The sequence below is a fragment of the Pteropus medius genome, unplaced genomic scaffold, assembly GCF_902729225.1.
Source record: "Pteropus medius unplaced genomic scaffold, Ma_sr-lr_union100, whole genome shotgun sequence".
In the NCBI taxonomy this organism is placed as follows: domain Eukaryota; kingdom Metazoa; phylum Chordata; class Mammalia; order Chiroptera; family Pteropodidae; genus Pteropus; species Pteropus medius.
The window spans coordinates 681936-705916 of record NW_024341372.1 but is presented as its reverse complement, the minus strand read 5'-3'; the positions used below and the strand labels follow the sequence as shown (position 1 = coordinate 705916).

The 23981-nt window shown below is 33.7% G+C and overlaps 1 protein-coding gene across 6 annotated transcripts in view; it reads left to right on the top strand.

Moving 5' to 3' along the window:
* Window positions 1–23893, top strand: part of ARHGEF9 (Cdc42 guanine nucleotide exchange factor 9) — a 153017-nt gene extending 129124 nt beyond the window's left edge. For all 6 annotated transcript variants that reach the window (XM_039850520.1, XM_039850536.1, XM_039850512.1 and 3 more), the window contains 2 exons: window positions 11013–11081; window positions 23660–23893. In XM_039850520.1, coding sequence (XP_039706454.1) covers window positions 11013–11081; window positions 23660–23841 — 251 coding nt within the window. In that variant the 3' untranslated portion in view covers window positions 23842–23893. The remainder of the gene's footprint in view (window positions 1–11012; window positions 11082–23659) is intronic.
* The last annotated feature ends 88 nt before the right edge of the window (window positions 23894–23981 follow it).

Genomic DNA, 23981 nt, shown 5'->3' with positions numbered 1-23981 from the left:
GTAGAAACTGCCTCTAGAAAAGTGAGTCCTGTTAAAAATGTTTTTTCTTATTCTTCAGTGTTAGAGATTGAAATGGTCTAGAGGCAAGGAAGGATAATCAGAAAGTCACTGCTTACTCTAATCCTAGTCTTTGAAGGTTTTCGTGAAAGTACAAATTGATAATTCACTTTGAGTCCCATTAGAGTCAAATTGCCTTTAGCATATGAGCACTGAATTGGGACATGACGTAGAGTGGTACAGAAATGCTACTGGCTGCTTCTCCCAATAGTAGGCAACAGCAGCCTCTGACACTGCCTAGGTTGTTAGAGCTATTAAAGGAATTGTCTTAGTGTGCTTTCTGAAGCCCCTAGATCATCTAAAAGATTCCCTACCATTCCGTCTGATACCAACATGAAGTCTCATTAATAGTGCCCTAATAACCTGTAACTTTGAGACTCTGCGTCTAATAGAAAGTCCTCTAGAGTTACTTCCTGACAGTCCTATATTCATCTTTTAAAAAATGTTCATTTTCTAAAAAGGCATTTTTAAAGCTTTATATAAAGCACGGATCCAAGAGGCTTAGACGCCACCTACTGGAAACCTAAAGAAGAGCGCCTTCTTTGCAACAGGCTAAAGAGAGACCTATATATAATAAATCTTCTTTCTGAAAAAAAAGCAGAATACATTTTCATTAATGCCCAGGCAGAGAAATAGTCCATTAAACACCATGAATAACCAAGATGATAAGACATTTCAGAAAGAAAGAGAGAAATCTCCAGAATATAAGATTACAGACATAGAAATATGTAAATTAAATGACAGAGAATTCAGGATGGTACTTCTGAAAAAACTCAGGGAGATCCAAAACAGGTCATGTCAACAGTTTCAGGAATTGAAAAACAACTGGCACAGCAAGGAGATTGAAACCCTCAAAAAGAACAGAATAGATCTTCTGGAGATAAAAAAAACAAAAACAAAAACAAACAAACAAACAAAAAAAACAAAAACATACTGCAAGAGTTGAAAAAATGAAATAGCAAGCTTGGGAAATAGAGTCGACCAAATGGAGGAAAGGGTCAGTGATATCAAAGACAGAAATCTATAAATAAAGCAGAAGGAAGAAGAGAGAAACTGAAGAATGAAAAAGAAGTAAAGAAATAACTGATACCATCAGGAGAGGAAACATAAGAATAATGGGCATTTTTGAAGGGGAGGAAAAGGAGCAGAAAGGATTAGAAAGCATTTTCAGACAAATAGGTGACGAGAATTTTCCAAATCTAAGGAAAAAACTGGAGCTTGGAATTCAAGAATTCAAAAAAATGCCCAATTATCTCAACCCAAAAAGGCCTTCACCAAGACACATTGTATTAAAATTATCAAAAATCAATGACAAAGACAGAATTCTCAGGGCAGCCAGGGAGGAAAAACAAACAAACAAACAAACAAAAAACAGTAACTTATAAAGATAAACCCATTAGATTATCCTTGGACTTCTCAGTACAAATTTTGCAAGCCAGAAAGGAACAGAATCAAATATTTAAACTATTAAGTGAAAGGAACTACCAGCCTAGAATAATGTATCCAGCTAAGCTATCCTTTAGATATAAAGGAGAAATTAAGACTTTTCCAGACATACAAAAATTGAGGGAATTCTCTACTACTATGCCTACAATACAGGAAATACTGAAAGGCATTAGTTCACCTAAAACAAAATAACAATAAAAAATACGTAATTAAGTGTAAAGTGACTATTAAGCAAATAGAAGCAGAGGAATGAAACCCTACTAAGAACAGACATTATAAGCTTAAATAGTAAGAAGAGAATTGTTATAAAAAGATAGTAATGAATGTTCAGCATACATAGGGACAAATTGAGATAACAATGACGGAAAAGGTGGGATTCAAAGATCCAAATTCACAAAGGGGAATGGAGATAAGGCACACACAGAAGAAAATAGACGAATATATATATATATATATATCATTACAAATATGTAAAGGATATATATATATGTAAAGGATATATATATATATATAAATATGTAAAGGATATATATAAAGGATATATATATCCTTTACATATTTGTAATGGTAGCCACACGCCAAAGATTCGGAACCAAAGTATATAACATAAAACAAGAAGGACCAGAGGGAAAACCAACAAAATCCAACCAAAATAAAGAAAACAGAAACACAAGGACAAGGAAGCAATGGAAACACCGAGCTACCAGAAAACAAAAGATAAAATGGCTATAAGAAGACCTCATATTTCAATAATCAACATAAATGTAAATGGACTGAACTCACAAATAAAAAGGCACAGAGTTGCAGAATGAATCAAAAAACAAAACCCAACCATACGCTGCCTCCAGGAGACACATCTCAGCTCCAAAGACAAATATAGACTCAAAGTGAAAGGGTAGAAAATGGTATTTCAAGCAAGTGGCATTCACAGAAAAGCGGGAGAGGCGATACAAATGTCACACGAAATAGACTTCAAAATAAAAAAGGTAAAGAAAGAAACTGAGGGACACTTCATAATGATAAAGGGAATCATAACACTTATTAATATCTTTTCCCCCAACCAGGGAGCCCCAAAATCTGTAAAGCAATTACTAAAAGAACTAAAGAGAGAAACAGACCAAAACACTATCGCAGTAGAGGACCTAAATACCCCACTGTTGGATATGGACAGATCATCTAAACAGAAAATCATTAAGGAAATAACATCCTTAAATGACACATTTGACCAACTAGATACTACTAACATATAAAGAGCCTTCCATCCTAAAACAGCTGCTTATACATTCTTCTCTCGTGCACGTGGAGCATTCTCAAGAATCGACCACATACTGGGACACAGAGGTAGCCTCAACAAATGTAAGAGAGTAGAAATCATATCAACCATATTCTGTGATAATAATGCTTTTTACTAGAAATCAACTGCAGAAAGAAGAACAACAAATACATGGAAATTAAACAACATGCTACTGAAGAATACCAGGGTCAGAGAAGAAATAAAAAGAGAGATCAACAGATACATAGAAATGAATGATAATGATAGTATAACATATCAAAACTTTTGGGACATGGCAAAAGCATTCATAAAACGAAAGTTCATATCATTATAGGCCTAACTCAAAAAACAAGAATGAGCCCAAATAAACAACATCATGCTTCATCTTAAAAAAAAAGAAAAAAAACTGTAAAAGGAAGAAAAAATGAAGCCTAAAGTCAGCAGAAGGAAAGAAATAATCAAAATTAGAACAGAAATAAATGAAATTGAAAACAAAACAACAACAACAAAACAATAGAAAAACTAAATAAAACAAAGAGCTGGTTCTTTGAGAACATTAATAAAACTGACAAACTCCTGGCTAGACTCACTAAAGAAAATAGATAAAGGACACAAATAAAATCAGCGAAGAATGATGGGAAAATATAACTGACATCGCAGAAATACAAAGGATCATACAAGAATACTATGAAAAAGTATATAACACTAACGTTAATAACCTAGAAAAATGGACCAGTACTTAGAAAAATACAACCTTCCTAGACTGAATCAAGAAGAATTGAAAAATCTAAATAGACTGATCAACAGTATAGAAATTGAAACAATCATCAAACACCTACCAAAAAGGAAAATTCCAGGACCAGATGGCTTCACCAGTGAATTCTACCAAACATTCCAAGATTTAAAACCTATTCTCCTCAAACTCTTGCAAAAAATCGAAGAGGAGGCAATACTTCCCAACTCATTTTATGAGGCCAATATTACCCTGATACCAAAACCTGGTAAAGATGACTCATAAAAGAAAACTACAGACCAATATCTCTCATGAACACAGATGCAAAAATCCTAAGTAAGATATTAGCAAACCGAATACAGCAACATTAAAAAGATTATACACCACAATCAGGTGGGCTTCATCCCAGGGGTACAGGGATGGTTCAACATACGCAAATCAATTAATGTGATACACCACATAAATTAAAAAATAAGAATTATATGATCATATCAATAGATGCAGAAAAAGCCTTCGGCAAGATACAGCATAAATTTATGATCAAAACACTTAACAAAATTGGAATAGAAGGAAAATGCCTTAACATAATAAAGGCCACATATGACAAACCCTCAGCCAACATTATACTTAATGGTGAAAAACTGAAAACCTTCCCTCTAAGATCAGAAACAAGGCAAGGCTATCCACTATCACCACTGTTATTCAAAATAACGTTGGAGGTCCTAGTGAGTGCAATCAAACAAGAGAAAAATATAAGAGGCATCCAAATAAGAAACAAAGAAGTCGAACCGTCACTATTTGCAGATGACATGATTCTCTGTATAGAAAACCCTAAAGACTCCACAAGAACACTACTAGAAACAAGAAGCAAATACAGTAAAGTATCTGGATTCAAAATCAATGTTCAAAAATCCATAGCTTTCCTATACTCTAATAATGAAGTGTCAGGAAAAGAATTGTAAAAAATAATTCCTTTTGCAATTTCAACAAAAAGAATAAAATACCTAGGAATAAATTTTGCAAAACAAATGAAGGGCCTATATAATGAAATCTATAAGACCCTATTAAAAGAAATCTAAGAAGATACAAAGAAATAGATAGATATTTTGTGTTCTTGGATTGGAAAAATCAACATAATTAAAATGACCATATTACTTAAAGGATTTTACAGGTTTAATGCAATCCCCATCAAAATCTCATCGCATTTTTTAAAGAAATAGAAGAAAAAGTCATAAGATTTGTATGGAAATATAAAAGACCCAGAATTGCTAAAGCCATCTTGAGATAAAAGAACAAGGCTGGAGGCATCTTTCTGCCCAACTTTAAATTATACTACAAAGCGATAGTAATCAAAATGGCATGGTATTGACAGCAAAACAGACACATAGACCAGTGGAACAGAATGAAGAGTCCAGAAGTAAACTCATATTTATATGGGCAAATAATTTTTGACAAAAAAAACAAAAACAAAAACAGTGGAGAAAGGAAAGCTTCTTCAATAAGTGGTGCTGGGAAAAGTGGAAAGCCACCTGCAAAAGAATGAAACTAGAGTGTTGTCTATCACCACACACCAAAATGAACTCAAAATGGATTAAGGACCTGAAGTAAGACCTGAAACAATAAAATGCATAGAAGAAAACAAAGGAACTAAACTCAAGGACCTTGGAATTAAAGAAGATTTTATGAATTTAACCTCAAAAGCAAGGGAAGTAAAAGCTAAAGTAAATGAATGGGACTATATCGAACTAAAAAGTTTCTGCTTAGCAAAAGAAATTTTCAACAAGGTAAAAAGAGAACCATCCAAATGGGAAAATATATTTGCATGCAACACCTCCGATAAGGGCCTAATATCCGAAATATACAAGAAACTCATACAACTCCATAACAAAAAAAAACCAATGATCCAATCAAAAAATGGGCAGAGGACCTGAACAGACACTTCTCCTTAGAGGACATACACATGGCCAACAAATATATGAAAAGATGCTCAACATCTTTAGCTATTAGGGAAATGCAAATCAAAACCACAGTGATCTACCATCTCACACCTGTTAGAATAACTATAATTAATGGAGCAATTAATAACAAACGTTGGAGAGGATGCCAAGAAAAGGGAACCCTCATACACTGCTGGTGGGACTGAAAATTGGTACAGCCACTATGGACAGCAGTATGGAGATTCCTCAAAAAACTAAGAATTGATCTACCATATGATCTAACGATCCCTCTCCTGGGTATGTACTCCAAAGACTTGAAAACCCATATCTGAAAAGATATTTGCACACCGATATTCATAGCAGTATTATTCACAGTGGCCAGGACATGGAAGCAACTGAAGTGTCCTATGATAGATGATTGGCTAAAGAAGCGGTGGTACATATATAGAATGGAATGTTACTCAGCCATAAGAAGAGATGAAACACTGCCATTTGCGACAACATGGATGGACCTCGAGATAGATAGTCATGCTAAGCGAAATAAGCCAGACAGAATAAGTTGAAAATCACATGATATCACTTACATGTGGAATATAAACCTAAAAACAACAGGTGAGCAGTACAAACAAACAGAGACTCATGGATATGGACTATAGACTAGTGGTTATCAGAGGGCTATAGACTAGTGGCGTACTGTGTGAGGTGAGGGAGGAGGGGCAGGTACAGGGTAAAGCTTATAGGGAGATAGGGAGAATGGATAAATGGGATCAAATATATGGTAGCCGAATGAAACTGGACATTGAGTGGTAAACACATTTTAATATACAGATGTCAAATTATAATGTACACCTGAAGATTATATAATTGTATTAACCAATGTTAACCCAATAAACAATAAAAAACATGTTCATTTTCTGATTATAACAGTAAATCACTTTAATTGTAGGCTTTCATTTGTAGATTATAAAACAGAAGAAAAAAATTAAAAATCATACTTTAATGTTACCCAAAGCTAACATTTATAAACATTTTAATATATTTTCCCATTTTTTGTATAATAGAGGGGTTGATTCTATCTATTTCCCCTCACCTCTGCATCTTCATGATGGATAGATATAATTTTATATCCTTAATTTTTGCCTAAAATCATATCATTAGTATTTCCCTAAACCATTTAATATTTTTAACCATTAATTTTATGATTGCATATGGATTTCAAATAAATTTATTTTTCTTATTTTTACTTTTTAATTATAAAGTAAATACATGGTCATAATAACCTTTGAAACACGTATGAAAATTAATTCATTTAGCAATCTTTTTTCTTTCCGCCACTCCTGTGCTTTGTGAGATAGTGTATATATATATAAAATATATATACATATCATACTGTTAAAAGTTTATTTACAAAAATAATGCATATTATTTTGTAACTTGCTTTTTAATTTTTTAATTACAGTTGACATTCAGTATTTTATTAGTTTCAAGTTTATAGCATCATGGTTAGACATTTATATAACTTACAAAGTTATCCTCCTGATAAGTCTAGTACCCACCTGATACCAAACATAGTTATTACAATATTATTGACTATATTTCCTAGGCAAAAAATATAAAATCTAATTATAATTTTTATATCCGTCAGGGTTCAACCAGAGAAGGATAACAAATAGGAGAGTTATCATTATTAAGAGATTTATTACAAGGAAATGAAATATGCAATCATGAAGCCTGGCTAAGTATCTCCAAAATTGTAGGGCAGGCAGTCAGGAATGGCAGATCATGGGCAGTCTTAAACTCCTGGGCATAGGCCAAAGCTGTCATCTATAGGCCGGAAGATTATAAGAAGGATGGAACTCTACATTCAGAGGGAGACCTCAGCTTTGCTATTTTTTTAAGTGGCAAAAACAATTACTATGAGCTCTATGCTCTTAACAAACTTTAAGTGCATGATATAATAATGCAAACTATAGGATCAATGTTGTATAGCAAATCTCTAGAACTTATTTACATCTTGTAAAAATAGACCTTTATACCTATTGAACAGCAGCTCCCCATTTCTCCCCTCCCTGAATCCTCTGGGAATCACCATTCTACTCTGTGTATATATGAGTTTGACCTTATATTTATTTTAGATAAATATAGCAGAATCATGTTATATTTGTTGTCCTGTGACTGCCATATTTCATTTAGCATAATGTCCTCCAGATTCATTCATGTCGTCACATATGGCAGAATTTCCTTCCTCTTTAAGGGGCTGAGTAATAATCCATTGTATGTGCATACTATATTTTTTAATCCATTCATTCACTGATGGACAGTTTGTTTCTATGTCTTGGCTATTGGGACTAATGTTGCAATCAACATGAAAGTACATATATCTCTTAAAGATCTTGATTTCAATTATTTTGGATGTATACCCAGATGTGAGATTGCTTTTTATATGATAGTTACATTTTTTTAATTTTAAAAACCTCCATACTGTTTTCCATAGTGGCTGCACCATTTTAATTCTCAACAGTGTACTATGGTTCCAGTTTTTCCACATCCTTGCCAATACTTACTATCTTTTGTTTATTTGATAATAACTATCTAAACAAGAGTGAAGTGATATCTTCCTGTGGTTTAGATTTGTATTTCTCTGATGATTAGTGAAGTTGAGAATCTTTTTATATACTTCTTGGCTATTTGTATGTCTTCTTCGAAGACATGTCTATGGAAGTCCTTTGCCAATTTTTTAAAATCAAGTTATTTTATGTTTGTTTGTTTGTTTTGCTATTTAGTGTTTCACATAAAAGTTCCACATAGAAGTTTCTTATATGTGGAAATGAACCCATTATCAGATATATGGTTTGCAAATATATTTTCTCCAATTCCATAGTTTGCCTATTTATTCTGTTGTTTCTTTTCTCTGCTATGCATAAGCATTTTAATTTGTTATAGTTCCACTTTTCTGCTTTGCTTCGTTGCCTTTGCTTTTGGTATCATATTCAAGAAATCATTACCAAAACCAATGTCAAGAAGCTGTTTTCCTGTGTTTTCATCTAGGAGTTTTACAGTTTCATGTAATACATTTAAGTCTTCAGTCCACTTTGAATTGATTTTCATGTATGGTGTAATATAGGAGGTTGGTTTCATTCTTTTGCATCTGGATATCCAGTTTTTCCCTAACCATTTGTTGAGAAAACTATCCTTTTCTAATTGTGTATTCTTGGCACGCTTGTTTGACTATATATGTGTGAGTTTATTTCTGGGCTCTCTATCCAATTCTATTGGCCTATATGTCTTTCTTTATGCCAGTATCATACTGTTTTAATTACTGTAGCTTTGAATATATTTTGAAACAAGGTCTGATGCTTCCTGCTTTGTTCTCTCAAGATTGCTTTAGCTATTATGGGTCTTTGTGGTTCCACATGAATTTTAGGATTGTTTTTTCTGTTTCTGTAAAAATGTCATTGAAGTTTTGGAAAGATCGCATTGAATCTGTATATTGCTTTGGGCAGAATGGACATTTTAACAATATTAACTCTTCCACTACAAGAAAAGAAAACCTCAAGCTAATATCCTTGAAGAATATAATGGAAGAATTCTTAATAAAACAATAGCAAATAGAATTCAACAACACAAAAGCATCATACACCATAACCAAGTGGGATTTGTCTCTGGGATGCAAGAATGGTTCAACATGTGCAAATCAATTAGTGTGATACAGTGCATTAACAAAATGAAGGATAAAAATTACATGATCATCTCTATAGATGTATAAAAGCATTTGATAAAGCTCATCACCCTTTTGTGATAAAATCTCTCAACAAAGTAGGTATAGAAGAAATGTACCTGAACAAAATAAGGCCGTATATAAAAGGCTCATAGCTAACATCATACTCAAAGAGGAAAATCTGAAAGCTTTTTCTCTAAGATTGGGAACAAAATAAGGATGCCCACTTTCACCACTTCTACTCAACATACTAGTGGAAGCCCTCGCCAGAGCAATTACACAAAATGAATTAATCAATGGATGAATGAAGGCATCTAAATCAGAAAGGAATAAGTAAAATTATTCGTCTATAGATGATACCATCTTATATATAGAAACCCCCAAAGATGCCACAAAAAAGCCCTTACAACCAATAAATGAAGTTAGTAAATTTACAGGATACAAAATCAACACACAAAAGTGAGTTGTGTTTCTATACACTAAAAACAAACTATATGAAAAGGAAATTAGTAAGCAATCACATTTATAATCACATTAAAAAGAATAACAATGCTCAGGAATAAATTAACCAAGGAGATGAAAGACTTGTATACTGAAAACTATAAAACATTGCCAAAATAAATTAAGAAGACCCAAATAAATAGAAAGACATTTTGTGTTCATGGGTTGGAATACTTAATACTGTTAAAATGTCCATTCTACCCAAAGCAATCTACAGATTTAATGCAAATCTATTAAAACTCCAGTGACATTTTTATAGAAATAGGAAAAACAATCCTAAAATTAATGTAGAATGACAAAAGACCCATAATAGCTAGAGATATCTAGGAGAAAAGAACAAAGCTGGAGGTATCACACTTCCTGATTCAAAATGTATAACAAAGCTACAGTAATTAAAACAGTATGGTACTACCATAATGGCAGATAAATAAACCAAGGGTTAGAGAGCCCAGAAATAAACCCACACATATAGAGCCAACATATCTTTAAAAATTGTGCCAAGAATACACAATTAGGAAATGATGGTTTCTTCAACAAATGGTGCTGGGAAAACTGGATATCCATATGCAAAAGAGTGAAAATGAACTCCTTTGGTATAACATATATGCAAACTTGAAATTGATTGAAGACTTAAATGTATGATCTGAAACTATGAACGTCCTAGGAGAAAACATAGGGTAAAGTCTTCTTGACATTGGTGCTGGTGATGAGTTTTTGAATATCATACCAAAAACATAGGCAACAGAGTAAAAATAGACAAGTGGGACTACATAAAACTAAAATATTTCTGCAGAGCACAGAAAATAATAATAATAATAAAAAAGTAACCTGTAGAATGGGAGAAAATATTTTGAACCACATATATGGTTAAGAGGTTAATTTCCAAAATATATAAGGAACTCCTATAATTTAATAGCAAAAAACAAATAATTAAAAATGGGCGAAACCTTGCATAGACATTTCTGTTATTTCATTAATTTATTTTTGCCATTTGAATTTTTTCCCTCCTTCCGAGACTTTTGTTATCTCTATATACAGTTTCTCTTGTAATCTTTTTTGATTCATTATTTACTTTTCTTTGTATTTTTGTTTTTGGTTGTGAAATATTTTTCTCCTTTACACCATACTTTATTCACCCATTTTCCACCTAATAGTCCTTTAACTCATGTTCTCACTGTGAAATGCATCTTTGTAGTTAAGTCTTTGTCCAGGTTTCTGATTACTTTTTGCTTTTCAAGAATTTGGATATAATTTGCTAAAATTTCTCTTCCTGAAAAGTTGTACTAATTTATACATTTAACAAAGGTCTGTTTCTCTTAACAAAATCATGTGTTTTTGTGTTTATAGGCTTTGAAATTTCTGAAAACCAGAAGAGGCAGGCTGCAATGACCGTGAGAAAAGTTTCTAAACAAAAAGGTAAAGCTGCTTTACCTTTTACTAACACTCCCTCTCCCCAGCCCCACTCACTCTTTGTGAGACTAGAAAGCCATAGGCTATGTGCTTGCATATTAGGCTTATTTCTGTGCTGAAGTTCTCCTCGGATGATGAGGACTATCTGGATCCCAGGTGTCCCTGATGACAGATGGCGAATGGTCTTAAAGGTTTAAGGTTTAAGAGTGAATAGTGTAAAGTAATCTTGTTCAAAGATAGCTCATTTATTACAGGAGAAAAATAGAACCTCTGTTTCTTTCAATTTTTAAATGCGAGAGAGAGAGAGAGAGAACTAAACATTACTAACAATTTAGAGACTGGTGGACAATAGTAAATCTATAGAATTTATTAATAAGTATAAATAGAGATATTTGCATAACTTTCTTTCATTGGTTTGGAGGCATTTGCCAAATAAAGAATCCCTAATCAGAATGGAGAATGACAAACTTAACTAGGATAGAAGATTCAGATATTCATTCTCTCTCTCTGAACCAGAAACTAAGTACTTACAAAATAAAACTACCTTGAGAATCTATTTCAATATCAAGCTTTATCTTCTCATTTTTATAAACTAGACAAAATTAAAATGCTTAGTTGAACAAAGGGAAGGAGCTACCCTCTGTTTATTTGAGAGCCTATTCAGTACCAGTCATTTTATATAAGTTCTTTAGTTTCATCTTTATGGTACCCTGAAAAGTTAGGCATTATTATCCTCATTTTCCAAATAAGGAAACTGAGGATCTTCTGAGTGAAACGATTGAACCTAAGTCACCTCGACTCTAAGTCCAATGCTTTTTCCTCTCCATGTCGAGGTTCTGCTGAATCTCCATTTTGGAAAAGAACAGTTCACTTTTTTCTCCCATCTCAATTATTGACAATTGCTTCTATTACTGACAGCCACTGTCATTGCTCCCAGGAGTAGGCAATCTTAATGAGACCTTACTTTCCCCAAGCCCTTCCTTGTGCTTTCTTGGTGGACTCTCTGGTTCAGAATGAGTCACCCTACAAAATGGTCAGATGCAAGTTGCCTGAAATTCCAGCAGTCACATAAAGCACCCTTAACTATTCCCAGCAATACTCCTTTTCATTGAAGATGCCTATGAATATTTGATTTCCAAGTAAGTAGAGTATGCGGTTAGAGCCCCTCTGGCTAGACATAGCTATCCTTTAACAGCTTATTGCTTTTTGCTCTTGGGTGACCCTCATTGGCTCTTTTTCTCATCATGGAAATGTGATATCTTTTTAGATATGGAATTAAAGGTGATCATTCCTAACTTCTTGGGGGTGAAAATGTGAGAGATAGTGTTACAAAGCAATCTGGAGTTAATGACAGTAAAGATATGATCTGTATGTATAGAAGAGCCTTATGAGAGAAAGTGTTCCTTCTTTAGACAGAGATATGAGCAGAAAAGAGCCCCAGGCATGTGGAAAGTCCTCAGGCTACGAAGGGGCTACTGTCCTAGCAGCCTGCCTTTGTCTACTGGAGACTCTCACCTCCTGAGCTTCTCTCACTCTGATTTTCTTCACTGTCCCCACTACGCCATGATGCGGTGGTGCCTTTCTACCTCATTCCAGGTTCCCTCAAGCTTATCTGATACTGGCTGGTCTTTTCACTGAGAACCCTTAAAGCTAGGGAAAATCCACAAAGCAAGCAACCAGGAAACAGTCCTGTTCACTTATACCAAGCCTTTGTGTCAGATTCGTTCCCCACCCTGTCTAGTCTCAAGGCTATCTCTTTCATTTCCTCTCTCATCTCCCAGTGTCTAAACACTGGTTCACCTGAGCAGCTTTCCACCTTTCACAGCAATCTTAGAGACTTCAAAGAATGTCATCTAGTTTCAAAACTCCCAGAATTTCTGTAAATCTCTCCCCATATTTCTATGTCTAGTCTTCAAGACTCTCCTAGTCTAGGACAGTGGTGACTGATATATTTTGATAATCAAGGATTCTACACATGTGGAAGTAGTTGTCGAACTTAGTAATTGAATAGTTATGTCATGTGCATGGGAAGAGCAGGAAGGGAGTTCTTTCAGATACCCATGAAAACTAGCTTCCTTAACTATTCCAATGACTCCTTCCTGAAAGTGATGAGGAGCATTGTTGTTAAGACTTCTCTAGTGCAATGTAATTGGATAGGTAATTATTCTGGTATCCCCTTCCAACCCCATCTGTAATCCCAGGAGACCTTACCAACTCAGTATACTGCTCTGGAGAAGGGGAAGCCTGGCTGGAAGAAAAGCAGAGGACAGAGCTTAGTTCCAAGGAATACCTTTACATTTTACATTTGCCTTTCACACTGCCTTAGTTCTGAGAATTGATTTATAACATCTTGGGAGTTGGTGGCTAATTCCTGATTCATTAAAGCGTTTAAGTCTGTCATCATGGAGCTCCCTAGGTCCACGAGCACAGTCCCCATCTCCAGAGGCTTTAGGGCCAGCTCAAAATCAAATAAGTACCCTAGAATAATTGAAATAATCTTGAAAAAGAAGAATAAAGATGGAGTAAGCAGTCTACCCTGATTTCAACACTAGTTATATAGCTACAGTAACCAAGATAGTGTGCTGTTTGCAGAGGTATAGACATTAGATAAGTGGAACAAAATAGAGAACCCAGAAATAGACCTACACAAATATACACAACTGATTTTTGACAGAGATGCTAAAGCAATTCAATAGAAGAAGGATAACCTTTTCAACAAATGGTGCTGAAGCAATTGGACTTCCATTGACCATAAAGAACCTCAAATTAAATTCATACCCTATAAAATTAACTAAGAATGGATCAATTTAAATAGATTTAAATTTAAAGCTATAAAACTTTAAAATAATAGGAAAAAAAATTTAGCGTCTATGGCTAGGCAAAGAAGTTCTTAGACTTAACACCAAAACTTGAACCACGAATTAAAAATTTGATAAAATGGACCTCATCAAAATAGAAAATATTGCTCGCAAAAGACCATGTGATGACAACACAAGCTATAGATTAGAAAAATATTTGCAAACCACATCTCTGACAAAATACTAGTATGTAGAATATGTAAAGAACTCTCAAAACTCAACAGTAAAAAACTACCTATTCCAACAAGAAAACGACAAACGACAAACCGATATTTCACTGAAGAAGATATATATATGGCAGTTAAATACATGAAAAGATGTTCAACATCATCAATCATTGGAGATATACAAATTAAAATCACAATAAGATATTACTATATACCAATTAGAAAGGCTAAAATAAAAAATAGTAAAACACCAAATGCTGGCAAGGATGCAGAGAAATTGAGTCATTTATAGCTTGCTTGTGAGAATATAAAATGGTACAGCCAGTTTGGGAAATAGTTGGGCAGTTTCTTAAGACAGGAAACATACAACTGTCATGTGACCCAGCAATTAACACTCCTAGACATTTATCTCAGAGAAACGAAACTTATTTTCATATAAAAATCTCGAAACAAATATTCATAGCAGGTTTGTTCATAATAGCCTAAACTGGAAGCAACCCACATGTCCTTCAGTGAGAGAGAATTAAGCAAACTATGGTACACTCATACCATATTACTCATCGGGAGACAGATATTGGTACATGCAACAACTTGGGTGAATCTTAAAGGAATTACATTATGATGAATGAGAAAATCCAATTGCCAAAGGGTACATATTACAGAAATCCATTCATATAATGTTTTGAAATGATATAATTCAGAAATGGGGAATAGATTAGTGGTTGCCAGGGGATAATGAGGGAATGGGGACAGGAGAGAAGTATGCGTGATTACAAAAGAGTAATGAGAATGATCTTTGTAATGATAGAAATGTTATATCTCTTGACTATGTCCTGTAAGAAGGATAATATCCTAGCTGTAATATTGTACTATACTTTCATAAAATGTTACCATTAGAGAAATTGAATAAAGGGTACAGAGCATATCTCTATATTTCCTCTACAACTGCATATACATCTACAATGATCTCAAAATGAAAAGCTTAATTAAAAATTTTAAATGAGAACTCTTTAAACTCCCTCCCTAATATCTCCATATTGTTTGTTGGCATCCAATACCCTCATATTTCTGACACCACCTTAGAAAACTGGTTTTAGAGGATGTCATCAAAATGGCAGAAGATTTCTGCTGTCCTTCTCCTAAAGAACAGCGACTTTGACAATCACCCACAGATGAATGCTTTTGTTCAAGTCCAGGAGTCCAGCAGAGAAGTTCCGGATAACCCTTGGAGAAAAAAATATCTATGATTGGATGCATAGAAGAAGCCAATCAGTAAAGACTAGAGGAGGTGACTGCTTCTTCAAATGCAAAGACAGCAATGCAAGACTGCAAGGAATGTAAAAAATCAAGGAAGTGTTACATCACTAAAGGAACACAGTTTTCCAGAAACTGATCCCAAAAGACATGGAGTTCTGTGATTTAGCCAATAAACACTTCAAAATAGTTGTTTTAAGGACGTTCAGTGAGCTACAAGAAAACAGAGACAATTCAACAACATCAAGAAAATAATACATGAAGAAAACAAGAAATTTAATAGAGTAGAAACTGTGAAAAAAGAACTGAACAGAAATTATAGAGCTGAAGAATGTAGCAAAAGAAATGAAAAAAAAGTGCAATAGAGAGCATTAGCAGAGGACATGATCAAGCAGAAATAAGAATCTGTGCAGTCAAAGACAGGTCATTTGAAATTGTCCAATCAGAGTAAAATAAAGAAAAAGAATGAAAAAGAGTAAAATAAACCTATACAAATTATGGGATAAAAAAAGAGAGAGAGAGAGAGAGCGAGCGAGAGAGACTGAGAGAGAAACAATCTATAACATGTTGGAGTCCCAGAAGTAGAAGCGGTTGGAGGGAAAGGGCAGAACTCATACTTAAAGAAATAATGACTGAAATGTTCCCAAATCTGGGTAGTTATTTAGATATCCAGTTTCATGAGGTTCATTGATCTTTAAACAATTTCAACCAAAATGATCTCCAAGATACATTATAATAAAAATGTCTAAAATCTAAACCAAGGGGAGAACTTTAAAATTAGCAAGAGAAAAAATTCCTTCATACAAGGGAACCCACATAAGATTATCAACATATTTCTCAGCAGAACCTAGCAGACCAGGAGAAAGTGAGATAATATCCTCAAAGTGCTGAAAGAAAAAACTGCCAACCAAAAATACTGTGCCCAGGAAAGTTGCCCTTCCTAAATGAAAGAGACTTTCCCAGAGAGAGAGAGAGAGAGAGAGAGAGAGATAGGGAGAGAAGGAGAGATGGGGAGTGAGAGTTCATCATCACTAGACTTGTTTTATAAGAAATGCTGAAAACTCTTTTCTTTTAATTTTTCTTTTTCAATTAGAGTTGATATTCAATATTATTTTATATTAGTTTCAGGTGTATAGTGTAATGGTTAGACATTAATTTATGAAGTGATCCCCTGATTACGTACCCATCTAGCACTAAACATGGTTATTACAATGTTAGTGACCATATTTCCTATGCTGTACTTTACAGCCCCATGACTATTTTGCAACTACATGGATGGACCTAGAGGGTATTGTACTAAGTGAAATAAGTCAGACAGAGAAAGAAAAATGATGTATAATTTCACTTACATATGAAATCTAAAAAAATAAAATAAACAAAATGAAAATACACTCATAGATACAGAGAATAAACTGGTGATTGACAGATGTCAAGGATTTCTGCTGTCTTTCTCCTAAAGAACAGTGACTTTGACAAATTGGAGAGGCAAGGCTAAGTGAAAATGGTGAAGGGGTTAAGAAGTACAAATTGGTAGTTAGGAAATAGTCAGAGGATGGAAGGAGTTCTTCAAGCTGAAATGAAAGGCCACTAATTAGTAACATGAAAACATGACTATAAATACAAGAGTAAAAGTAAGTATATGTCTTAATTCAGAATAATCTAATATGGTGGTATGCTAATTGTTTAAATATACTATAAACGATAAAGGACAAAGGGATTAAAAATAGCTATAGGTACTTTTTTTGTTAATAGGTAATAAAAAGTCGAAAACTATGACATCAAAAACAAATTGTGGTGGGGAGAATTAAGAGGGTAGAATGTTTATATGTAGTCAAAGTTAATTTGTTATCAACATAAAATATATTATTGTAAATATAAGATATTTTATATTAGCCTCATTGTAACCATAAGCAAGTACCTACAGTAGATATACAAAAGAAAAAGAGAGATGCATCAAAGCATACCACTATGGAAAATCATCAATTCATATAGGAAGATAACAAGAGAGGAAGAAAGGAACAAAGAAACTACAAGACAGCCAGAAAATAATAAGATGGCAATAGTAATTCCTTACCTGTCAATAATTACTTTAAATGTAAATAGATAAAATTCTCATATTAACACAATAGAGTGACTGGATGGGTTAAAAAGAACCAAGACACAACTGTATACTGCCTACAAAAGTCTCAGTTCATCTTTGAGAATACACATAGCCTTAAACTACAGAGATAGGAAAAGATATTCCATACGAGTGGAAATCAAAACAGAGCAAAGGTAGCTATACTTATATCAGAGAAATAGTCGATAAGTCAAAAACTCACAAAAGACAAAGAAGATCATTATGTAATGATAAAAAATAATTCATCAAGAGGATATAATAATTGTAAATATATATGTGCCCAAAATTGATTGGATCACCTAAGTATATTAAGCAAATTACTAGTAGATCTGAAGGAAGAAACAGACAATGATACAATAATAGTAGGAGATTTTAATACACCACTTTCAACAATTGCTAAATCACCAAGACAAGAATGATTGAGAATATTGGACTGATAATATATTTAGACCACATGGACCTAACAGACATAAAAAGAACATTCTATCCAACAGCAGATTTCACATTTTTCTCAAGCCCACGTGCAACATTCTCCAGTATATCATGTGTTAGGTCACAAAACAAGTCTTAGCAAATTTAAGAAGACAAATTATATCAAACATATTTTCCAACCACAGTGGTATGAGACTTGAAATCAGTAACAGGAGGGAAGCTGGAAAATTCACAAATTTGTGGAAATTAAACAACACACAAATGGCCAATGGGTCAAAGAAGAAATCAAAGGGGAAATAAAAAGAATATCATGAGATGAATGAAAATGTAAACACAATATACCAAAAGTTATAGGATACAGGAAAAGCAATTTTAGGAGGAAAGTTTATAGCCATAAACACCTACACAGAAAAAAAAAGTAAGATTTCAAATAAGCAACCTAACTTTATAACTCAAGGAACAAGAAAAAGAAGAAAAAAAGCCCAAATTTAGCAAGAAAAAAGGAAATAATGATCAGAGCAGAAATAAGTAAAATAAGGACCAAAAAACAATAGAGAATATCAATGAAATTAAAAACTGGCTTTTTGAAAAGATAAAGTTGACAAAACGTAGATGGACTAAAAATGAAGAGAAGACTCAAAATCAGAAATTAAACAGAAGATATTATAAATGATACCACAGAAATAAAAAGAATCATAAGAGAATAATATGAACAATTATACACCAACAAATTGGGTAACGTAGAAGAAATGAATAAATTACAAGAAACATACAATGTACCAAAACTGAATCATAAAGAAATAAAAAATCTGAACATACCAATAACAAGTAAGAAGATTGAAGCAGTCGTAAAAAGAAAATACATGCCAACACAGAAAAGCTCAGGACCAGATGGTTTAATTCTATGAAAATTCTATGAAACATTTAAAGAATATTTAATACCAGTCCTTTTCAAACTCTTCCAAAGACATGAAGTGGAGGGAACATTCCCAAACTCATTTTACAAGGCCAGGATTACCCGGATACCAAAGCCAGAGAAAGACACTACAGTACAATATAGGCCAATATCCCTGATGAATATAGATGCAAAAATTCTTAGGAAACAAAATTTAACAGCACATTAAAATGATCATACAGCATCATCAAGTTGTATGCATCCCTAGGATGCAAAACTGGTTTGACATATGCAAATTAGTAAGTATGATACACCATATTAATAGAAAAAAAAGACAAAAAAAATGATCATCTCAATAGATGCTGAAAAAGCATTTGACAAAATTCAACATTCTTTTATGTTAACTCTCAAAAATTAGGTATAGAAAGAACTTACATCAACATAATAAAGGCCATATGTGACAAACCCACAGCTAACATCATACTCAATGATGAAAGGTTGACAGCTATTTTTATAAGATGAAGAACAACAGAATGGTGCCAACTCTCACCACTTCTATACCACATAGTACTGGATCCTAGGCAGAGCAATCAGGCAAGAAAAAGAAGTAAAAATTACCTCTGAATCACAAAAGAGAAAGTTAACATTAATTCTCTCTTGCCTATGACAAGTTTTTATATATAGAAAATCCTAGAGACACCACCAAAAACTGTTAAATCTAATCAATGAATTCAATAAGGTTGTAAGATGCAATATCAACATACAAAGTTCACTAGCATTTTATACAACAATGAACTATCTGAAAAATAAAAACAATCCACTTACAATAGTATCAAAAATGATAAAAAAAAATACTTAGGATTATATCTAACCAAAGAGGTGAAAGATGTGTACACTGAAAACCCTAAGGCATCTATGAAAAAATTTGAAGAAGACACAAAAATGGAAGATATCCTGTGTTCCTTGATTGGAAGAATTAATACTGTTAAAATTTCTGTACTACCCAAAGCCATCTATAGATTCAGTGCATTTTCTCTCAAGTTTCCAATGGCATTTATATTTTATTTATTTTTTTTTAAATTAAGTTTATTGGGGTAACATTGGTTAATACAATTATATAATTTTTGGGTGTACATTATAATTTGACATCTGTATATTCTATTGAATGTTTACCACTCAAAGTCCAGTTTCCTTCAGCTACCTTATATTTGATCCCCTTTACCTACTTCCCCCTCCTCTTACTCCCCTATATTTGACCCCTTTACCTCATCTACCCTACCTACTACCTTCTGGTAACCACTAGTCTGTAGTCCATGTCCATGAGTCTCTGTTTTTTTGCCCTGTTCATTTGTTGCTTTTAGGTTTATATCCCACATATAAGTGCTATCATGTGACTTTCAACTTTTCCTGTCTGGCTTATTTCGCTTAGCATGATGATCTCGAGGTCTATCCATGTTGTTGCAAATGGCAGGATTTCATCTCTTCTTATGGCTAATATTCCATTGTATATATGTACTACAGCTTCTTTAGCCAGTCATCTACCATAGGACATTTTGGTTGCTTCCACGTCCTGGCCACTCTGAATAATGCTGCTCTGAACGTTGGTGTGCAAATATCTTTATGGATATGAGTTTTCAAGTCTTTGGGGTAAATACCCAGTAGAGGGATTACTGGATCATATGGTAGATCAATTCTTAGTTTTTGAGGAACCTCCATACTGTTTTTCCAATGGCATTTTTAACAGAAATAGAAAACACAATCCTGAAATTCCTATGAAATCATAAAAGACTTTGAATGGCCAAAGCAATTCTGAGAAAGAACAAAACTAGAAGCATCACAGTTCCTGACTTCAAATTATATTACAATGCTATAATATTCAAAACAGTATGGTATTGGAAAAAAATACAGTTACATAGACTAATGGAAGAGAATCTAGAGCCCAGAAATAAACTCATGTATATACCGTCAATTAATATTTGACAAAAGAGCCAAGGAAGTTAAAGATTTGTACAATGAAAGCTATTAGATACTTATGAAAGAAATTGAAAAAGACAAAAATGAATGGAAAACTATTTTATGTTAATGGATCATAAGAATTAATATTGTGAAAATGTCCTTACTACCCAACACCATCTATAGATTCAATGAAATCCCTAACTCAAATTCCATGGCATTTTTCACAGAAGTAGGTAAAACAATTCTAAAATTCATATGGAACCACAAAAGACCCCAAATAACCAAAGCTATCCTGAGAAAGAAGAACAAATCTGGGAATATCTTACACTTCCCAATTTCAAACTATATTACAAAACTATGGTAATCAAAACAGTATGGTACTGGCATAAAAACCAACATATAGAGCAATGGAACAGAATTATAAATCCACAATTATAAACCCACATTTATAGCCAACTAATATTTGTCAGGACACCACGAGCACTTAGTGGGTAAAGGATAGTCTCTTCTATAAATTGTATTGGGAAAATTTAATATTCACATGCAAAGAATGTATTGGACCTCTATCTTATATCACTCACAAAACTTAACTTGAAATGGATTAAAGACTTGGTTATAAGACCCAATACCATGAAATTCCTAGAAGAAAACAAAGGGAAAATTCTTGACATTAGTCTTGGCAATGAGTTTTTTAATACAACATCAAAAGCACAAGCAACGGAAACAAAAATGAACAGATAGGACTACATCAAACTACAAAGCTCTACGCAGCAAAAGAAACAACACAATGAAAAGACAACCTATGATATAGGAGAAAATATTTGCAAACCATATATCTGATAAGAGACTAAAATTCAAAGTATATAACCAACTCAATAGCAAAAAACAAGTAGTCCGATTAAAAAATGGACATAGGACCTGAATAGACATTTTTCCAAAGAAGACATACAGATGGCCAACAGATATATGAAAATGTGTTCAATACCACTAATCATCAGAGAAATATAAGTCAAAACCACAATAAGATATTGTCTCATGTCTGTTAGAATGGCTATTATCAAAAAGACAAGAGATAACAAGTCCTGGTGAAGATATGGAAAAAAGAGAACCCCTGTACACTGTTGGGGAGAATGTAAATTTGTAAGCCACCATGAAAACAGTATGGAACATTCTCAAAAAATTAAAATTAAAACTGCTATCTGTCCAGCAATCCCACTTCTGAGTATATATAGGAAGGAAATGAAGTCAGGATCTTGAAGAGATATCTGCGCTCTCATATGTTCCTTGCAATATTATTCACAATAGCCAAGACATGGAAACAACCTACCTGTCTTTCAGTGGATAAATAGATAAAATAATATATATATACACACACACATACACAGTGGAATATTATTCAGCTATAAAAAGAAGGAAATCCTGCCATTTATGGGAACATACATGGACTTTGAGGGCATTGTGCTATGTGAAATAAATAAAACATTAAAACACAAATACTATATGATCTCACTTATATTTGGAATCTAAAAAAGGCAAACTTATAAAAACAGAAAGTCGGTCGGTGGTTGCTAGAGACTGGAGTTAGAAGTGGGACGATGTTGGACAAAGGGCACAAACTTTCAGTTATAAAATGAAGTTCTGGAGATATAATGTATAGTATGGTTAATATACAGTATGGTTAAATATAGTTAACCATACTTACTATATATTTAAGAGTTGCTAAAAGAGTAGTTTTTAAATGTTCTTAACACACAAAAAAAGAATTTTGTGAGGTGATGGATATAACCCACTCTAGTGTGGTAATCATTTCTCAATATATACATGTGTGAAATCATCATATTGTACACCTTAAACATACACAGTGCTGTCAATTATATCTCAATAAAGCAGGAAAACAAAAATAAGAACAAAAACAAAACAAAAAATAATACCTTTTATTAAAAAAAAAAATTGCTTCTCACTGAAGTGCCAATGGCTGTTGATAGCTTAATATACTACTCCCAGGGTAATGAGATCGAGTCATCAGAGGCAAATAAAAAAGCTATTATGTTGAAATTTTAGACACTGGCTGGCAGATTAGGAAGGTGTGTGGGAGCAGCAGAGAGTTCGTCCTTGCATTCTGAATTGTATGTTGTATGTCTCAGACTGTTCTGTGCTGAATTATACATTGGGATTTTGAACTTTAAGTTTAGGTCCCCTGGTTTCTAGAATTCTCCATTCAAGTAGATTTTGCTTTGATGGTTGCAAACACTACAAATGAAAGTTGAAAAGTCATTGAAGCATTTCCTTTGAAAAGTCACAAATATATTCCAAGTCTTCCTAGTTTTCAATGAATCATATATTCTGATAGTGTTTGCTTTCTCCCTCAACTACCAATGTCACTTCCCTGTTAAATGCAGTTTCATTACTCTCAACCTGGTATAGAACACTGGATCATGTGTACCTTAGCTTTTAGAAAAAAGCATTTCCCCGAGACCTGCCCTTAAGTCAGTAGTTCTTAACCAGTCTCTTTTGACACTTCCAGGGGTAGTAGAGGAGGGAGAAAATGTTGTTTGACATTAAATGGAAATTATTCAGTTATTTGCAGATCCCTTGCTTTGTAACCTTGAGTATGACATTTCCATGCAGGTCTCAGTGCCCTTATCTGTAAAATGGCTCCCGGTAACACTCCAAGTTTCTCAGTGATACTGTGTAGATGGGAAAGTGTGTGTTGTTGCAGTAATCACATCATTCCAAAATCCGTTAAGGAATATAATTCTTTCTTTGGATGATTTTTAGTTCAAGTTCACACTCTCTAAAATAGACTGTCTTGAATTGTCTGCTCAAAGATATCACTAGGTAATTTGAGAAGCCCCTTGCTACTTAACTTATACCCTTTACCTTTGATCTTCCATCTACTCTAGGTGTCAACTCTGCCCGCTCAGTTCCTCCATCCTACCCACCACCGCAGGACCCGTTAAACCAGGGCCAGTACCTGGTTCCCGATGGTATCGCTCAGTCACAGGTCTTTGAGTTCACCGAACCCAAGCGCAGCCAGTCACCATTCTGGCAAAACTTCAGCAGGTTAACCCCCTTCAAAAAATAATACCTACAGGGAGGCAGATAATTTTAAAATAAAGTAAATAAAATTATATTTATAGATGGACCTTTTTTTGGAGAAGCACTGTTGAAATGTATATATATATATACACACACACATATATATACACATATATGTGTGTGTAT